This window comes from Peromyscus californicus, unplaced genomic scaffold, assembly GCF_007827085.1.
Source record: "Peromyscus californicus insignis strain IS unplaced genomic scaffold, ASM782708v3 Scaffold_4__1_contigs__length_199733344, whole genome shotgun sequence".
Classification (NCBI taxonomy): domain Eukaryota; kingdom Metazoa; phylum Chordata; class Mammalia; order Rodentia; family Cricetidae; genus Peromyscus; species Peromyscus californicus.
Window position 1 is genome coordinate 51,124,173 of NW_026294562.1, and position 17,321 is coordinate 51,141,493.

The following is a 17,321-nucleotide window of genomic DNA, read 5'->3' on the forward strand; positions in this document are numbered from 1 at the left end:
CTTCTCAAAAAAATTATACCTATTCATTTGTGTGTGTTCATGCCACGGCATGGGAGTGAGGTCAGAGGACAAGCCATTGAAGTTGGTCCTCTCCTTCCATCCCGTGAGTCCTGGGGGCTGAGCTCAGGTCCTCAGACTTGACAACAATCGCCTTTACCTGCTGAGCTGTCTCTCCTATCCAGCATCGAACCTTTTAGGTCCAGACTTCTTAATGGTACAAAGTAAGTTCACAGGGAAAGGCAAAAGTTTCTTTCCATAAAGTTTTATTGCAGAATAAAAGTGATCCAGTTTGAAATGGGAACTGTGCAGCCAAAGTGTTGGTGACAGGAGGAAAGCCTTTCCTGGCCTAGGGTCTCTGTGAACAGAGACGGGGGGGGGGGGGGGGGGGGTAGCATCTGCTCTTGTTCCTACAGCAAGAGAGTCAAGATCACAAAAAGCCAGGTCCTTTCTTGCAACCAGGGATGGGACGACGCTATAACACAAGCCCACAGTGTTTGAGTACAGCCAATTACAATAAACTGGTGACAGTTTTCCTGGGAGCTGGCAGATTCCCGTTTACACTTCCATTCAGTCAGCCAGTCAACAAACACTGTGTCCTGGATGACCCACCTGGGATCTGCCCTCCAGGACTTTCTTGTCTAGGAGAAATAACGTGCACCTTTATGCACAAAAGAGTGGTTGTCCACCCCAAGAGAGAGATGCTACCAAAGGAGCTGAAGCCCCGCCCCCTGCCCCAAACACGGTTACATACACACACTTGTATGTATGACCAGATGAATTCAAACAGTCTCAATCACGTGCTAACACGCTCATACATAGCCCCTCCACCCAGCCACCGGTCCAACCCTCCCTTCTTCCCCCTCCCCTTGCATATGCAGAAATATTAAAAGCCACACTGCAGCTCTGGGCTCATTGCTATGGGAACTGGAATTCTGCAGTCTCCACTCATGCACATCTGAATTCTCCCTCTGAATATCACAGTCACTGTGGAGTTTGTGCTTTGAATTCTGAGTCATTTCCCCTTGGAGGTTAGGCTGGGATGCAAAGGAGGGAGCTGGTGAAGACTGTCATTTAAAGACCTGATTACTTTCTGTCAGGGGTGATGGAGGGGTCTAGACAGGAAGGGCTGTGTCTCCAGGGGCGCAGTCCCGGGACTTCCCTGGGCCTTAGACAAGAGAGTGAGCAGGGAGACCCAGAGGGAGACAGTCGAGGAGAGGTTTCTACTTTGAGAGAAGCAATGGCATTCAGAATGGGGCAGCCTGCTCAAGGGACCTCACAGGGAGGGGCCAGGGGCTCAAGCACCATGTTTCTGCTGTCCTTCTCTTTTTAGCTCTGGTGTAGCTCCCCACAGCCTGGAGCCAACAGAAGCCCAAAGCCCTAGGCAGGTCCTAGGTTAGCCTCCCTGGACAGAGTGGACAGCAGTGGCACCGAAGGGACAAAGCACCCCACCTGGCACCCACCAGCAATGCGTTTTTATCACTTGGGTTTCCCTTTCTGATCTGTAAAATGGGGTCACTAACTGTATGCTGCACCATGCTGCTGAGAGTCAACGGATTGTGATATGCAAAGACCTGGAACAGGCCCTCAGAGAAAGTCACTTTCTCTGTGTCTGAAAGCACTCTGGAGCTCAGTGGTTCCCCACACAGTGAGAGAGTTTTCCCCAGTCTGAAGGATCACATTTTCCCAAAAAGCCTCAGCAGGCTCCTTTCCTTAGGGCATCTCTAGGGCCCCCAGGCTACAGCTCCCTTACCCACCCTGGCTGCTGCTGGTTCATTTCAGGCCTCTCATCTCCATTCCCCTCTGGCCAGCGCAGAAACGGCAGCACCACAAATGTGCCCTTGGACCCAGGTAAGTGAACCATTTTCCCAGGCCCTGCAGTCAACTTTATGAGACCAAGTAGACTGCGTCTGAGAGAATAAGAAAGGACAGTGGATTTCCAGGTACCAAAGAAGCCCTCTGACTCCGGAGACCACCTCTTCCTCCTGGCCCCGGGGACCGAGGTCCCAATAGGCTCTCCTTGCGGTCTGAGAACGCCTGTATTTGAGAGTCTCACATATACCACAAGCCACTTGAGGGATTTGTGCAGAGCAAGCCAGGGTTTGTGGTGGGGTGATGAGCACTGTCAGCCTCGTCTTTCTTTTCTCTGCATGTGTTTATTGAGGTCTTACTCTGTGCAGAGCTGTGAGCAAGCAGTGGGGTGCATTCTGGGGAGCAGAAACAGACAGGTCCTTCCTGTAGGAAGGTCCCTGGGACCTAAGAAAGGTTCCTGTAGGAAGGTCACCCTCTTCCACTGCAACAGCAGGTTTCTCACTGTTGTGACAAGATAGTACCTTCAGCGCAGCCCAGGGACCAGGAAAGGGACTCTTGGTCCAACAAGGCCCTTGAGCGAAAACCTTGCTTTTTCTGTTACAAAAGGGTGTCACTGGAGACAGGGGGACCAGAGCAGGGATTGTGGGACCCAGGCCCTAATTCTCACACTAGGTCTAACCTACCCTAAAGCTCCAGACTGGTTCCTGAGCCTCACCTTTTCTCTACATTGAACGCTGGGGTCAGGCCTTGAAGTGTTCCTATCTTCCTACTGGCAGGAAGGCCTGAGGCCCAGAGCTGGGAGGGGTGTTGGCCACGGTCATGGAACAGGGTAGAGTTGGATCCCCCAGACCCCGCCCCATAGTCGGCTTCACCCCCGTTCCCGGATGGGGGAACACAGAGCTAATGAGGTCTCAGCTCAAATTTGACCCTTCCAGAGGAGCAGCTGGGGGTCCGCCTGGTGAACGGGAGCAGTCGCTGCAGCGGGTCCGTGGAAGTTCTCCTGGGGGCATCCTGGGAGCCCGTGTGCGTGGTGCACGGGGACAGGCTCACTACAGACGCTGTGTGCGAAGCGCTGGGCTGTGGCACTTTGGAGAAGGCTACCTACCTGATGCCACCCGCCTCGGAGCTGCCAGCCGGGGCCACCTCTGAGAACATCAGCAGCGCCGGGAATACCACATGGGCGACCGCACCCACCGTCCAGTGCAGCGGAGCCAATTGGCAACTCTGCCAGGTGGCGGATCGTGAATGCAGCAGCGACAAGAGGCTGGTGTGGGTCACCTGTGCAGGTACATGTGCCTGCCCCCTACCTACCCCACACCTCAGGCTTCAACCACTGCAGCCCAACTTTGGTCTCCAGACTTCCATCACCAGCCTCCCAAGTCGTGTAAACTCAAGTGGCTCCACGTTGATGCCCCACCTAACCGTGTGATTTCCAGATCTGAGCATTGCCTCAGATGTGGCCTGCAGACACCTCCCCAGCTAGATCTCCAAAGCATCCCCTTGGTCCCCTTTGGTCCCCTATCCTAACCCAATCTCTGTTTATTCCCTGTATCCCTCCTGATTGGGACCTGTATGTTCACTCTTCCCTCCAGGTAGACAAATTTGCCATATTCCCAGGCTGCCTTTGCCCTGAGGCTTGGTGGCTGAGACTCATGCTCAAGAGGGTCTTGCCTACCTGGTCTCTAGTCCCTCTTCCTGCTACATAATCTCTAAGCCACGCCCACTGGGTTCTCAGTTTAAAGGGGTCTCCCTCCAGGTTACAGCCACTCCCACTGAGTCCAGTTCCCCACTCTTCCTGCCCCACCCTCAACATCCAAAACTCTCCCATTTTCAGAGAACCAGGCTGTGCGGTTAGTGGATGGTGGCAGCCGCTGTGCTGGCCGCGTGGAGATGCTGGAGCATGGTGAATGGGGAACAGTGTGCGATGACACATGGGACCTGAAGGATGCGCACGTGGTCTGTAAGCAACTGAGGTGCGGCTGGGCAGTGCAGGCGCTGGCCGGCTTGCACTTCACCCCAGGCCAAGGACCCATCCACCGAGACCAGGTGAACTGCTCAGGAACCGAGACCTACCTGTGGGACTGTCCGGGGCTGCCTGGAGACCAGTACTGTGGTCACAAGGAGGACGCAGGAGTGATATGCTCAGGTCAGTCAGTGAGTCTGAAGGAGGTGACATATTTGTGATGGGACATCCTAAGTAGGAGTTGGACTGAAGGCAGGGAGCGTCCCGTCTGCCCCACCCCCTCACTGTTGAACTATTAGAGACCAGGGTTTCTGGTCCCGCCTGTGCTGCTTGTTGAGATCCACAGCAATGAATGGCATGAGTAATCAGTAACAACCCCCAGATGCAGCTGCTCCTGCCTGTCCACAGCTCACACTTTGAGCAGCCAGGATCTAGAGTCCCACCAGAGGGCTGGCCAGAGAAGGTGGGGTGGGCAGAGGGGTCACAGGTGCAAGAGGGAAAACACATAGGGCTGTCTGGGCCCATCTCTGCATTGGGGTTCTAAGCTGGCGGGGGTTTGGGCCCAGAACATCGTAGCATGACTCCATCACCTGCCCACAGAGCACCAGTCCTGGCGCCTGACTGGAGGTGTTGACTCCTGCGAAGGGCAGGTGGAGGTGCAGTTCCGAGGGGTCTGGAGCACCGTGTGTGACAGCGAGTGGTACCCTTCTGAGGCCAAAGTGCTCTGCCGGTCCTTGGGTTGTGGATCAGAGGTGGATCGGCCCAGGGGGCTGCCACACTCCCTGGCAGGTAGAATGTACTACTCCTGTGAAGGAGAGGAACTCACCCTCAGCAACTGTTCCTGGCGGTTCAACAACTCCTACTTGTGCAGACAGTCCCTGGCAGCCAGAGTCATCTGCTCAGGTATTCCGTCCCCAGCCCCTCCACCACTAGATTTAGTCCACAAGTTTCGCCTTTGTCTCTCTCTATAGTTGGCTTAGCAACGGACAGATACTGGCCCAAGAAAGACCATTGCCCTTACCATGCTCAGGCAGACATTACTAATGGATCAGAATGTTTTCTTCGTTTTTGGTGTTTTTTTGGTTTTTTGTTTTTTGTTTTTTTCCTGTAAGATGCTCAACTCAGACCCAAATGCATGGATTAAGTATTTATCAAGGAAGTCATTATTATGTGCTAAGTAATTGGTACCTGTTGACTGGAATGGTTCAGTAGGAGAAGCCAGTTTGTTATCCCAAAGGCGATGGTTGCGGGAAAAATCAGATTAGGAAACATGGATGGTAATAACATGTGAGACAGCATCTAGATATATAGCCACATGCCAAGTACTGCCAAGCTCTCAGTAGCTTATTTCAGTTCAGTCTTACACCTGCAGTAGAAGGTGGCTTCTGCTGCACTTCCTAGCTCTAAGACCGCAGTGGCAAGTCACAGCATTGGTGTCTTATGCATCATAAAGACAAATAAATGCAGGCTGGAGGTGTAGCTCAGTGGTAGACCACTTGCCTAGTGTTCGAGATACCCTGGGTTCAAACCTCAGCACCTCAGGGAAGGAAGAAAGGGAGGGAGGAAGGGAGGGAGGGAGGAAGGGAGGGAGGGAGGGAGGGAGGGTGGGAGGGAGGGAAAATGAAACACCAAAAATCCTGGTGTGGTGAAAGAAACTAAAAATAAATATTGTCCAAACTCTTGACATGCTATCACACATAGTGAGGCCATTTTCCAATTACAGAGGCATTATAGTATGAAAGTGAGGTTTCCACCTGCAGGTACACAGTGTTAGCCTCCCTGTGGGACTCAGAGTCCTGACTCCAAGTTCCAGCTTTGCTGTTTAGCAGCCAGGAGGACTGGGATAGTTCCTCAACTTCTCTGGCTTCAGAATAAAGGATGCTCCTCCAGGTACCTGGAGACTGAGATGCTATGGCTAATGAGCTGTGTAAGCACCACAAGTCAGGAAGCAGATCCATTTGAGGGGCTGTGGGTTATGTTAATGAGGATAGAGCTCTCTAGCTCCTGGGGTCCCAAAGAGCAAACTGAAAGTTGAGTGGAGAAAGCACACAGTGTCTGCAGCAGCTTACACAGGAAGAAGGAACAGTTCTATCCATCCCTATTCTAACAGGAGCATCTTCCCAGCCAGCTCCCCAGGGATCCTCTCACTGGAAGGGGCACCGTTTCTGTACCCTCATGCCCACAATAGGAACACTCCATGGTTCCAGAGCATGGTTTCTGTACCCTTATGCCCACAATGGGAACACTCCATGGTTCCAGGGCACTTGTCTGTTTTGTTCAGTTTCTAGAACAAGGCTTGGCACACAGTAGGTACTCAGTAAACCCACTAAGTAAATGGGTGGTACTTTTCAACAGGCTCCCGAAGACACAACTTGTCCACTTCTGAAGTGCCTTCTAGAATTCCGGTCACGACAGGTGAGTGTAGCGTCTCCCAGCATTGCAGGTGCCTGCGTGTGCATGTGTGTTCATAACACTCGTGGGTGTCTGTCTGGGGACAACTGATGGCTTGTTTCCAGGGCCCCCAATCCCACCGATGAACTAGTCCCTTGGGGGGCATCCTGCCATATAGGACCACAGCCATGTAGGACCTATGTGAGCAACACACACACACACACACACACACACACACACACACACACACACACACACACACACTCCTTGTGAGCCAGAGAGGTCCTAAGTGCTTTGGAACTACTCGGGGGCAACACTCCTGGCCTGGCCAGGTGATGGGGTACCGAGAGCACCAGTCAGTTGAGGGCGTGGGGTCTAGGGCCCTCCTCCATTATTTCCCAAGCCTTTCTGCGCTCTCCCCCAATCGACTGAGGGAAGCCTCTCTAAAACCTGAGGAACGCGCCAAGGTTCAGAGTTAGGGTGACAGCAGCCCCGTTGGCCAGCACTCAAAACTTCAGCTCTATTTCCAGACCTGTGCCAGGTTTGTGTGCTAGCTCTGTGCAGCTTGGCCAGCACCAGGGTTGGCTCCTGGGGCTCACATCCCTGCTGTGTGTGCTAGCTCTGTGCCGTCACATCTCTGAGCCTCAGGTTCCTTGAGTTTGGGGATGATGATCAAGACATCTTTTTCGGCATCTGCTGTGAAGTTATTTAATGAAATAGTTTTCTAACACTTAGAACGGGTCTGTGCTATAAGAGCCATATGGATGTCCAGCACTGGCTGGGTTCCCTTCCCCATTGCCTGGATCGTTTGCATCCTGCCTCAGACCCTCAAGATGGGGCAGGACAGGGCTCGGAGGAGAGACTGAAGGACCAAGTCCTGCTGGAGGCCCTAGCTGTGGATAAAGAGCATAGACAGGAGTGAGATGCTCGGGGCTGCCTAGGCTATGGACCGAGGCTGGCAGGACTTGCAGCTCCCACACCCCCTTTTGGAGTCAGGGTGGAGAGTCCCACCTACTCCAAAATGCAAAGAGAGGCAGGGCCTCTTGGAACCAGGTGGAGGTCCACTGTCAACACTTCCCTTAGCCCCAGGGCTTTCCCTGGGGTTTACACCCCAGAGTGCCCACATCTCAGCATCCTCTCACACTGCTTCTGGGTACCAAATCTACCTTCCCTTCCTCACCCAAACCATCCTGTCAGCATCCATAAAGGAAAGGGGAGAAAGTGAGGCCTGAGGAGTGTTGTTTTCCTCTGGGGAAGCAGACACAGCCGAAGCATGTGTCCCAGCTTGTATCTCCCACTTGGCAGAGCCTCCAGGCCTGTGTTAATGTCACCACGTTGTGACCCTAGGATACAAGGCCTGACACACAGTGGTACTAAATGACTGTCTACTGAACAATGACTAAGTTCTGAAAGCCGGGGGGGGGGGGGGGGGGATTGGGGGGGTGGAGAGTGACCTGAGGGCTAGTAGCTAGAGGAAAATTTCAGGCAGTAAATGCATTTAGTCAATTGCTCATTTAATATACACTTACAGAGCACTTACCGTATGTGAGGCACTGAAAGGCCGACGGGAAGAGCTGAATAGAAAGGAGGAGAAAATGGTGACAAGGAAAGTGGGGATGCTTCATCAAGGTGGAGAGGCAAGGAAAGGTGTAGAAGGGGCCCACGTCCGTTTCTTTTTCCACCTGAATTGGGGTTCCTGTTTCCAGAATCTTCTGTGCCAGTGAGCGTGAAGGACAGGGAGTCTCGAGACCCGACATTTCTCATTCTCTGTATTGTCCTGGGAAGTCTCCTCCTTGTCTCCCTCATCTTCATAGCTGTTCTTCTCTTGAGAGCAAAAGGACAATACGGTAAGTGTGACGTTCCTGGAGCTACTGGACAGGAAAGAGCAGTTGGGAGGTATAGGCATCCCCCCCGGTACGGGAGGTGTGGAAGAGCCCCAGCAGGTGTGGTCCTGCAAGGACCACCCAGCTCAGGCCTGGGAAAACTTCTCGGTGGTGGGAAGGATTTTTCCCAGCATGCCCAGTGGTGGAGCCTACTAGTGGAGGAGAAGCAAACTCGTTTGTGTTGGGTGTGGGGTGAAGGAGAGGTGTCCTTGAACCTGGAACCTGAAAGGCTGGGAGACAGAAAAAGTAAAAAGGATGCATAGGCTCTCCGCCTCCCTTCCCTTAGCCCTTCCTGTTTCGGTGAACCACCAGCACCTGCCCACTGCCACCCAAGCAGGAACCAATAACTACCATGCTGTCCCCATCACCATTCCCAAAGAAGGTAGGAAGTCAGCCCGGGGGCGGGGGGGGGGGGGGGGGGGGGGGGAAGGCAAGGGAGGGACGGGGAGGGCAGACTCTGGAGGGTCTGAGGTCAGAGCGGCACCGGCAGGTAAGGAACCCAGGCCAGCCTGTGCACAGGCTGTGTTGCCTTGAGCCGTTCATGGCCTCGCTGGCTTAGCAGACAAATGGCTTTCTACTTCAGCCTTGCACCAACTCTGGGCTTTTGAGTTCTGAGCAAATACAAGCCAAGTAGTTGGGGTGTTGGTTCTCAGAGGAAATGTTAGCTCTGCTCACTAGCTAGTAGATACGTGATGTCACGTCTCAAGATGCTTCCCGACCAGATGACCCACTGAGCCCATCACCATCCACCCAGAACAAAGGCTGGGATGTGGCTACATTAGTAGAGTGTTTGCTTAATACGCACAGGCCTTGGGTTCAGTCCCCAGCAGCACACAACCAGGACATGATGGTGCACTCCTGCAATGCTAGCACATGGGAGGTAGAGGCAGGAGGATCAGCAGTTCAGGGGCATCTTGGCTGTATGATGCTAACATGGCTTACATGAGACCCTATCTTCAAAAAAGACAGAAAAAAATTCTCTTGGAACTTAAATTTTTTCCCATGTTCTCTGACTAAAAAAAAATAGGACTGGGGAGATCGTTCAGTCGGTTGAAGCACTTGCCTTGCAAGCAGGAGGACCTGAATTCGGTCCCGAGTATCCATGCAAAAAGTTGGGCATGGTGGCATGAGGCTGATATCCTAGTGTTGGAGAGGTTGAGACAGGCATATCCCTGGGGCCTGCTGGCCAGCTGATCTAGCCTAGTCAGCAAGCTCCAGGCCCCAGTCGGAGAGCCTGTCCCAGTGTGGTGCAGGGTGTGGCGGCTGGTGGCACGTGGCTTTAATCCTAGTTCTCCAGAAGCAGAGCCAGGCAGATAGCTATGAGTTCAAGGCCAGCTCTATTGACATAGGTCCAGGCCAGCCAGGGATACATAGGGAGGCCCTTATCTAAAATAAACAAACAAAAACAAGGCTGCTGCTATCTCTTGGGCTGGCCTCTACACACACGCACACACACACAGAGGGGGCAGGGAGATTGAGAGAGAGAGAGAGAGAGAGAGAGAGAGAGAGAGAGAGAGAGAGAGAGAGATCAGTCACACATACTTCAGGACACATGATTTGCCTCCAAAGAGTTTGAGTTTGACCTCATTGTGTTGTGAAACAAAATCGGTCACCTACTACTCTGTCCCTGCTACTGGGCTCTCAGCCTCTCCCTTTAAGCACTCTGCCCACCTCAGTGCTGGGCCCTGTCCCCCAATCCTCTGTTCTCTCCCCAGCTCCTACGCTGTTCATCCAGCCCCGGGTCCCTGAGGACTCAGATTCCAGTTCCGACTCTGACTATGAGCATTATGACTTCAGCTCCCAGCCGCCTGTGGCCCTGACCACCTTCTACAGTGAGTGCTGGGCTGGCTCCAGGGGCTTGGGACCTGCAGGAGGGCACCTGTGGACGCCCACAAGGCTTTCACAGGACTTCCTTGTTGCTCCCCTGTACTGATTCTGAATGGTCCTAAAATAAAGCTTTCCAAGTGCCCTGTGACCCTGGAGATCTGTCTATTCACAGGAGTATCTCCTGTGCTATCTCTGACTGGTACGGTCTCAATGCCATCACCAGGCCCTGCACATGCATCTAAGGATGCTGTATTTGTGCGAATTCTGAGGGTCTGGGTGAGACACAATTCAGGCCAATTCTTACACACTCATCATCCCCAAACCATGTCTTACTCTGGCCTGCCCAGCCCCTCTGTTGCTACGCCAGCTCACGCCTCTTAGTCAGTTTGTCTAGCGCTCCTACAGCCTGCTGGGAATAGGACCAGAGAGGACTGCACTTGCATCAGGGCCCAGGCAGTGCTTGGATGGCAGATGAGTCCAGAGGGTCCCCCACCTCTGTGGATCTCCTTGAAGCCCCACTTATACCTACTGTCCAATCAAGTTAGTACCAGAGTTCAGCCGTGTGTGACAGAAACCTTCCAAATATCAGAGTCCTGGAAGCTGGAGATTCCTTTGATACTGCTGCGAAAGTCCCTAGGACTTTGCCTTTATCCACATGGTGCAGAACGAGTCATTGCCATGTTCACACAGCAGGACAGCAAGGGCACCCTTCCTCCATCCCTCCACTAGCCTGCTAGCTGTAAGAGGGGCAGGGCAGGGAGCCTCCACCGAGGTAGCTGGGGGTTATGCAGGGGCAGGACGGACACTGCACAGTGGCAGCTAGCTCCACCTCATCTGCTGACTCAGGGCCTCTGGGAGGATCCCAGAGGAGGATCCACCTCCACTGGCCCGTGGGTGATGTTTGGTAGTCACTCTGATACAGTGAGACCTCTGAGCCCAGGTGTATAAAGTGGGATGTTGTGCCCCAAATGTTATGACATTGGAATTCAAAGTCATTGTCAGGCTTCAGAGAGCGGACCTTCATTCTTAAGCCTGATCCTGAGCCTCAAAGCTGCACAGGGTACAATGATTCCGGGCCATGTGGCTTCTCTTCCACCCCAGGAAGTGCCGCCCAGGTCAAATATCAGCCCATTTCTGGACCAACCAGGGCAGGAGGGTGAGCCGAGTTGGTAACATCCTTATGAGGAGCATCTGCGGCATGGGGTGGGGGCGGGGAGACCAAGTTTCTACCCAGAAGCCACCTGTCCCCACACTGGTCCACCTTAGACCTGAGATACCCTAGGTGAAACTCGAGCCCTGTCCCAGTCAGAGTCATCCTCCTCCAGGCTCCTGGTAGGAGACGGAGCCTATATCCCTCCACTCACCCTGTTTCCTGCAGATTCCCAGAGACATCGGGTCACAGAGGAGGAGGCCCAGCAGAACAGGTTTCGGATGCCACCCTTGGAGGAAGGTGAGTCCAGAGTGGGTGGGTCTTGAAGAAGATAAGCAAGGTGCCAACCTTGCCTCCAAACTCAGTAGCTCAGCTCACCTTAGCATGCACTAGCAGAAATTTCTCTCAACTAGTGTCTCTGGCCTAAACGTTCTCATAAGCAGTAAGTTCTGCTGGAAGTCTAATTTAAAGCCCTCTTGTTCCCTTCTTTCCCTTTTCCTGGCCCAGGACTTGAAGAGTTGCATGTTTCCCACATCCCAGCCGCTGACCCCAGACCCTGTGTGACGGATGTTCCCGCCCTGGGCTCTCAGTACCACATGAGGAGCAACAGTGGGTCCAGCACCTCCTCTGGGGAGGGCTACTGCAACAATCCCAGCAGCAAGCCGCCTCCATGGGACTCCCAGGGGTTTTCGTCCGAGAGGAGTCCCCCCGCAGAGCAGCCCCCCAACTTGGAGCTGGCTGGGTCCCAGGCAATGTTTCCAGGTAGTTGTGTGTCCTCCCAAGCTCCCAGTCCTATGTCCAACCTACCCAGAAGAGGCATAGAGCCCAAACTCTGAGCAGTCAGCTGGCTGTATGACCTTGGACAAGCCTCCTCCTCCTCTCTGGGCCTCTTCTCATTGGCCTAGCCCCAGACTTGGCTCTCCCGAGTCTTCAGGCTGGCTCCTGGCACAGAGTAACTAGCTCGGGTCTTCGGCAGGGACCACAGATGGTGACAGTTCCAGCACCTCATCTGGAGAGTGGTACCAAAACTTCCAGCCACCACCCCACCATCCTCCAGCAGAGCAGTTTGAATGTCCAGGTACCTGGGGCAGAGGTAGGGCGGGGGTGGGGGATGTGAACAGGATGGAGAAATATTGGGAGGTTTCTGGAAAAGGAAGTGAGCTCACTGTCAGTGGAGGCATTCAAGCAGAACCACAGAGGGGAGGCGTCAGTCGTGGTAAGGCTGCCAGCACGCACTCATCCACCGTGCAGCGGCCTGGGAACCTCAGCGCTGGACTAGACAAGGCTCTGGCTGGAGGCAGCAGTAAATAAGAGGATGAGATGATCTCAGATGGTGCCACAGGGGCTGGGGTAGGGGGTGGACACAGGCCTGCTCATTGTCCCGTGGCATGGTGGCAGCTGCTGACCTGATATTCCTGGCTCCACAGGCCCCCCTGATCCCCAACCAGACTCGACTGATGAAGAGGAGGACTATGATGACATTGGAGCAGCCTAGCCTGGGTCCCCGAGGCTTAGGAGTGGCCCCTCCCTCTGCTCTCCTGCTCTACCACCCATCAACTTCCAAGAGGCTGAGGCCCCGAGCAGAGGTGGAAGGGCATTCTCCCAGCCCCTCATCCTCTGCCCATCCATCAACCTGTAGGAACCTGGAGCAGAAGGCATGACCAACAGTGTGAGCACTGACTGAGTCCTGGGTTGAGCAAGCAGGATCTGGCCACTTGCGGCAGTGGTGGAGGGCCATGCTCACTCTGAGGCCTCAGCTCACTCTGCCATGTCAGGTACTTTGATCCTAAGTCTCAGGAAGCTGCGGAGGGGCTGAGCGGCTCACCCACTGCCGCAAGATAGGCCCTGGGTCGGGGCCGCTATTATCACTCAGGAAGGCCGTGTTGTCTGAATGCAATCAGAGAAGCACCCACTTAGCATGGGGTGTGGCTTCCTGGGCACTGTCAGCTGAGAGTGACCAAGACAAACACATGCTCCCACCCACTCAGGCCAACGCCAGTCCTTGTCAACCAGAGGTCTCTGAGTCCACCACGGGTACTGGCTGTACCTCCATCTCTATCCCTGGACAACTGAACATTATTCTGAGCTCCTTGGGGTTTATAGAGGGTCCCTGACCAGTCACAGAGTCAAGGATGGGCAGCTCAGTTGGGGCAAGAGTACAGGGGTCTACCCTGAAGGGCTAGAGGCCACCATAAGTTCTGAGTCCCCCACAGATTCCCTTGGGTTGACAAGAACACTTTGGGTGAATGTGGCTATTGCAGGACTTTAAACAGGACCTCCCCACAGCCTCAGAAAACGGGAGGGTTCCAGCCAGGCTGTGGTGGCCTGTCCTGAGTTCCTGAGATTAAATGATTGCTGAGTGAAAATGAGGTGTGTCGTGACAGTTCCTTAAACTCAGTGCTGTTTGTGCGTACGTGTGTGCATGTGGCGGCATACGTTTCCTCAAGGGTAGAGGAGCTCAGGTCCTTGCAGTGAAATGTTCTGGAGGCTCCAGTAAGAATTAAGGAAGGAGGCAACATCGTGCACAGGTGCAGATGCTCTGGCCACCCAGGTTCGGTCCTGAGGGATATCTGGACCCACACCTTAAGGTTGTTCCCCAAGGGATGAGATGTGGGCATCCTGTGGTTGGTTGGGGACTTGGGACAGCTTCATGTCGTCGTCATTGTCGTGTCCCCCCCCCCCCACAGCTGCCTTAGGAGGTAAGCCCGGTGCTCCAGTGCCCCCATAAAATACTCTCAAGGGAGAGGTGGCCTAAGAGCAGCCACCTTCCCTGAAGGTGTTGGAAGGAGCCCAGGTGAATACACTGTGCTGGAGCTCCATGCTAGCTGTGGGCAAAGCGGAGGCAGCTTTGATCCATTTGGGTGGGAATATCAGGGCTGCCATCCACTGTGGCCTGGTACTCTGGCCAAATGCAAGAAAGGAGAGCCGGGCCAGTGCCGTGCAAAGGATGGAGGTGCCCAACTGTTCCCAGGCCTGTGGGCCAGGCTGGCTCTGCTGGAGGAGCTGGCTGTCCGCATCCCGTGGTTGCCCGCACCTGGACAGCCCAGGGGCCTCCCCAGAGAAGATGCTGTGGTCCATGCTGCATGTCTGAGATTCCACCCACACGCCGGTGACTTTAGCCTTGTTGCAGCCATTGCTGAATGCCGCCTGTGGACTGTGGATCCAGCCTCCCTCTGGGAGCTGCGGTGCTGATTGATGGGCCTGCTTTCCGCTCCTGTCCTTGCTGTGCCAGCCACAGGCACTCCGGGGGCAACTGTCCCAGGTTGTGGTCCTCCCAGCCAAGTCTCCCGACCACCGCTGGGGGGATTCCAAAGGGAGGAGCCGAAGCTTCGTGGTGGGGCACTCTCCTGGCATGAACCACAGGAAAAGCTTTTTGCTCCACAGTCTGAGCTCTACTCCTGCTGCCAAGCCATGCCATAAATCCTGTGCCGCCTCAGGCCAGCTGCTCACTCTCTCTGGTCCAAAGACGCTTGACTGCTGGGTATGCATAGAAAAATAACCGGAGCTGGGCGGTGGTAGCGCAGGCCTTTAATCCCAGCACTCGGGAGGCAGAGCCAGGCGGATCTCTATGAGTTCCAGACCAGCCTGGTCTACAGATCGAGATCCAGGACAGGCACCAAAACTACACAGAGAAACCCTGTCTCGAAAAACGGAAGAAAAAAAAAAAAAGAAAGAAAGAAAGAAAAATCACCGGTGCTGGAGAAGGTCAAGGGTTCTGCATCCAATGCTCCCACACTGGTATACAGGTTAATAAAGTTTTATATTAGGAGGATGGGGAGGAGAGGGACTGAGGGTGGGAGGGTCTTGTCCCTGGGGGGGGGGCACCTTCTCCAAGCCCAGATCCCCCAAGTCCATGAGAAATGGGAACAGCTGACATGTCTCTCCTGCCACTTTCTAGTCTCTGGGCATCGAGGACATGTAGTAGGGGAGGAGGGGATGGGACCAGCAGGAAGGCCTTCCTTGCCTTCTCCTGCCCCTGTTCCTAAGCAGCCAGCTCAAAGGAGCAGCCAGCAGGGACGTCCCTGACAAAGCAAGTGGTTTCCGCTCCACTCATGTAGGACCTTGAGTTAGAAAAGGCCTCAGGAGTCTGGTGTGGGACAGAGCCCTCGGGAGTCCCACCCAGGCAAAGGGAGTCGCTGCAGAGATGGGGAGGGCCTTTCCGATTCTTGGAGTCACCAAAGGAGGGTGGAGGCCTCACTAACTCAGCAGAACCCCTGAACTAGTCGTGTGAGCACTGGCAGGAAGGCCTTCAGGGGGTGACACCTGAGCAGGTCCTGCAGGATCAGTAGCACTAGCAATGATGCTGGGGGAGGAACAGCCGTCAAAGTCTATAGTTAGACATGAACGAGGACTCCAAGAAACTGAGGCTGGGGACAGTCCAGTTCTCAAGCCAGCCCTGTTCTGTGGGTGAGAGCGCTAAGGCTCGTAGAGGTTCAGTGTCACACCCAAGGCCACACCACTAAAATGTGACATGTGTGAGTCTGGCTCCTGAGACTGAGCAGTAATCGGCAGACTCGTTCTGTCCCTGTGTGGCCAGAGCCGGTGCCAGGCCCAGTAGGAGCTCCTGCCTCACTCTGGAGCCCTGAGCTGGGGGAAGTGGAGACACCAGGTACTCTGTTAGGGCAGCATACCCTCCTGGGACCTGAGCTCAGGGACACAGATGATCTGACATGCGCAGGGAATCAGGCTCTGCGTTGGGCCCTGTGTGCACAGAGAGGAATGGAGCCTGGCCCTCACCCTTAGGGACTTCACAGTCTGGGTTGTGGATGGTGATAAACTTGACAGAGAATGGAGATAAGCGGCATTTGCCCGCTGGATGTAGTTTCGTACCGTCGTGATAAGGGCACTCTGAGAAAGGATTATCTGCACTACTTACAAAGCAATAGAGGCCAGGGAGGCTGAGTGGCTAGCCAGAAGCCACACAGCTTGGCAGGTAGCCCAGATTTTCCTCCTGACTCAAAAGGCCCAATGCGGAGCCACTTCCTTACATGGTGAGGACACTTTATGTCCGACCCACAGGAACCTCAGTGAACTCCCAGGCACCCCCTGGCTCCCAAACGAGCCCAGGAGGCAGGCCTGTTCTGCCCGCTCAGACTCCCCATCCTGGGCACACACGGGCATCTCCCCATGCTGGAAGGGTTGTAGTTACCAACGACTCGATTCTCACCTGTGACGGCCTAAAACAAACTGGCTATTTTATTGAATTGATCTGAGGCTTTGGGGAGAAACTTCGAGACTGAAGCCAGCACTGAACAGTCTCAACGGAAGCGTCATCCCGAAGCGCCGACGTCATCCATCTCCATCTTGCACAGGACACCACCACATTGCTACAGTGGCAGTGGGAACAGAGAAGAGACCAGGGTCTGAAAGGGTGTGGTGGGAGAAAATGGGGTAAGGGGATAACTGGGCTGGCTATTGAGGGATGTATAGGAGTTTGCGGGAATAAGAAAATAAAAATATTCATAGAGGCGGCCAAATTTGCCACCTGTAGTCCAGGAACAGGGACTCCAGGTTAGAAAGTGTCTTGGAGGCCCGTGTCATTTCCCCAGGGGTGTTGGTCATTGTTCTTGAGGCCCCGGGGAGCGATTTGATAGGAGGGAACTTGAGGAACATCTCTGCTGTAGAAAAGAGGTTGTCTGAGGGCCACTGGGGAGGTGGCTTCAGAGCACAAGAGGCCAGGACTGGAGATGGAGGACCGTGGGGAGACTGGAGTAAGTCTTGGGGTTCGGAGAGTGTTCACTGGTGTGAGGGGTGATTTTCTTCCCCACCAGCCTCCGGCCTTAACAGAGATGCTGACAGTGACTTGGACATCGGCAGCTCAGTCCCGAGCTCCCACACACCTGGTTGTCCTGGGCACCAGCCCCACTGTACAGTGGAGGAAACTGAGGCTGGGAACCGGTCTTTCTCCCAGGTCTAGCTGCCTGGCATGGTGCGACCAGACCCTGGGTGACACTCTGAGTGGCCTCCTGAGGGTGGCAAGGTCCACGCTGAAGGCTCCAGTCTGTGTCCGCTGTTGTGTGAGCACCATCTGAGGCTCCCTCCCTGGCAGGCTGGCCACCAGGCTCTGGGGCTCGAACACTCACCTGCAGGGTAGACCCGACAAGCTCCACTCTCCATCTCCCCATACATGGTTGCCACTTCTGCAGATTCATGAGGACCCCTGTGACAGGGACAGGGACCCTGGAATGTGGCTGCTCCTCGAGGACCCCTCTAGAGATGACCTGGATACTCTGGCCTGGCCTGGTGAGACGGGATAGGGTCCCCTTTGCCTGGGAGGAGCAGGGGAGCCCCTGGGTGA

The 17,321-nt window shown here is 54.6% G+C and overlaps 1 protein-coding gene across 8 annotated transcripts in view; it reads left to right on the forward strand.

The window, feature by feature from the left end:
- Cd6 (CD6 molecule) overlaps positions 1–13,389 on the forward strand; it is a 42,076-nt gene extending 28,687 nt beyond the window's left edge. For 2 of the 8 annotated variants that reach the window (XM_052713560.1, XM_052713563.1), the window contains 12 exons: positions 1,780–1,848; positions 2,745–3,095; positions 3,644–3,955; positions 4,373–4,675; positions 6,128–6,187; positions 7,870–8,010; positions 8,333–8,428; positions 9,762–9,878; positions 11,252–11,323; positions 11,531–11,788; positions 12,000–12,101; positions 12,451–13,389. In XM_052713560.1, the coding sequence (XP_052569520.1) occupies positions 1,780–1,848; positions 2,745–3,095; positions 3,644–3,955; positions 4,373–4,675; positions 6,128–6,187; positions 7,870–8,010; positions 8,333–8,428; positions 9,762–9,878; positions 11,252–11,323; positions 11,531–11,788; positions 12,000–12,101; positions 12,451–12,518 (1,949 nt within the window). In that variant the 3' untranslated portion in view covers positions 12,519–13,389. The remainder of the gene's footprint in view (positions 1–1,779; positions 1,849–2,744; positions 3,096–3,643; positions 3,956–4,372; positions 4,676–6,127; positions 6,188–7,869; positions 8,011–8,332; positions 8,429–9,761; positions 9,879–11,251; positions 11,324–11,530; positions 11,789–11,999; positions 12,102–12,450) is intronic. The other 6 variants (XM_052713562.1, XM_052713568.1, XM_052713565.1 and 3 more) reach the window with 6 other exon arrangements.
- Positions 13,390–17,321: the final 3,932 nt, after the last annotated feature.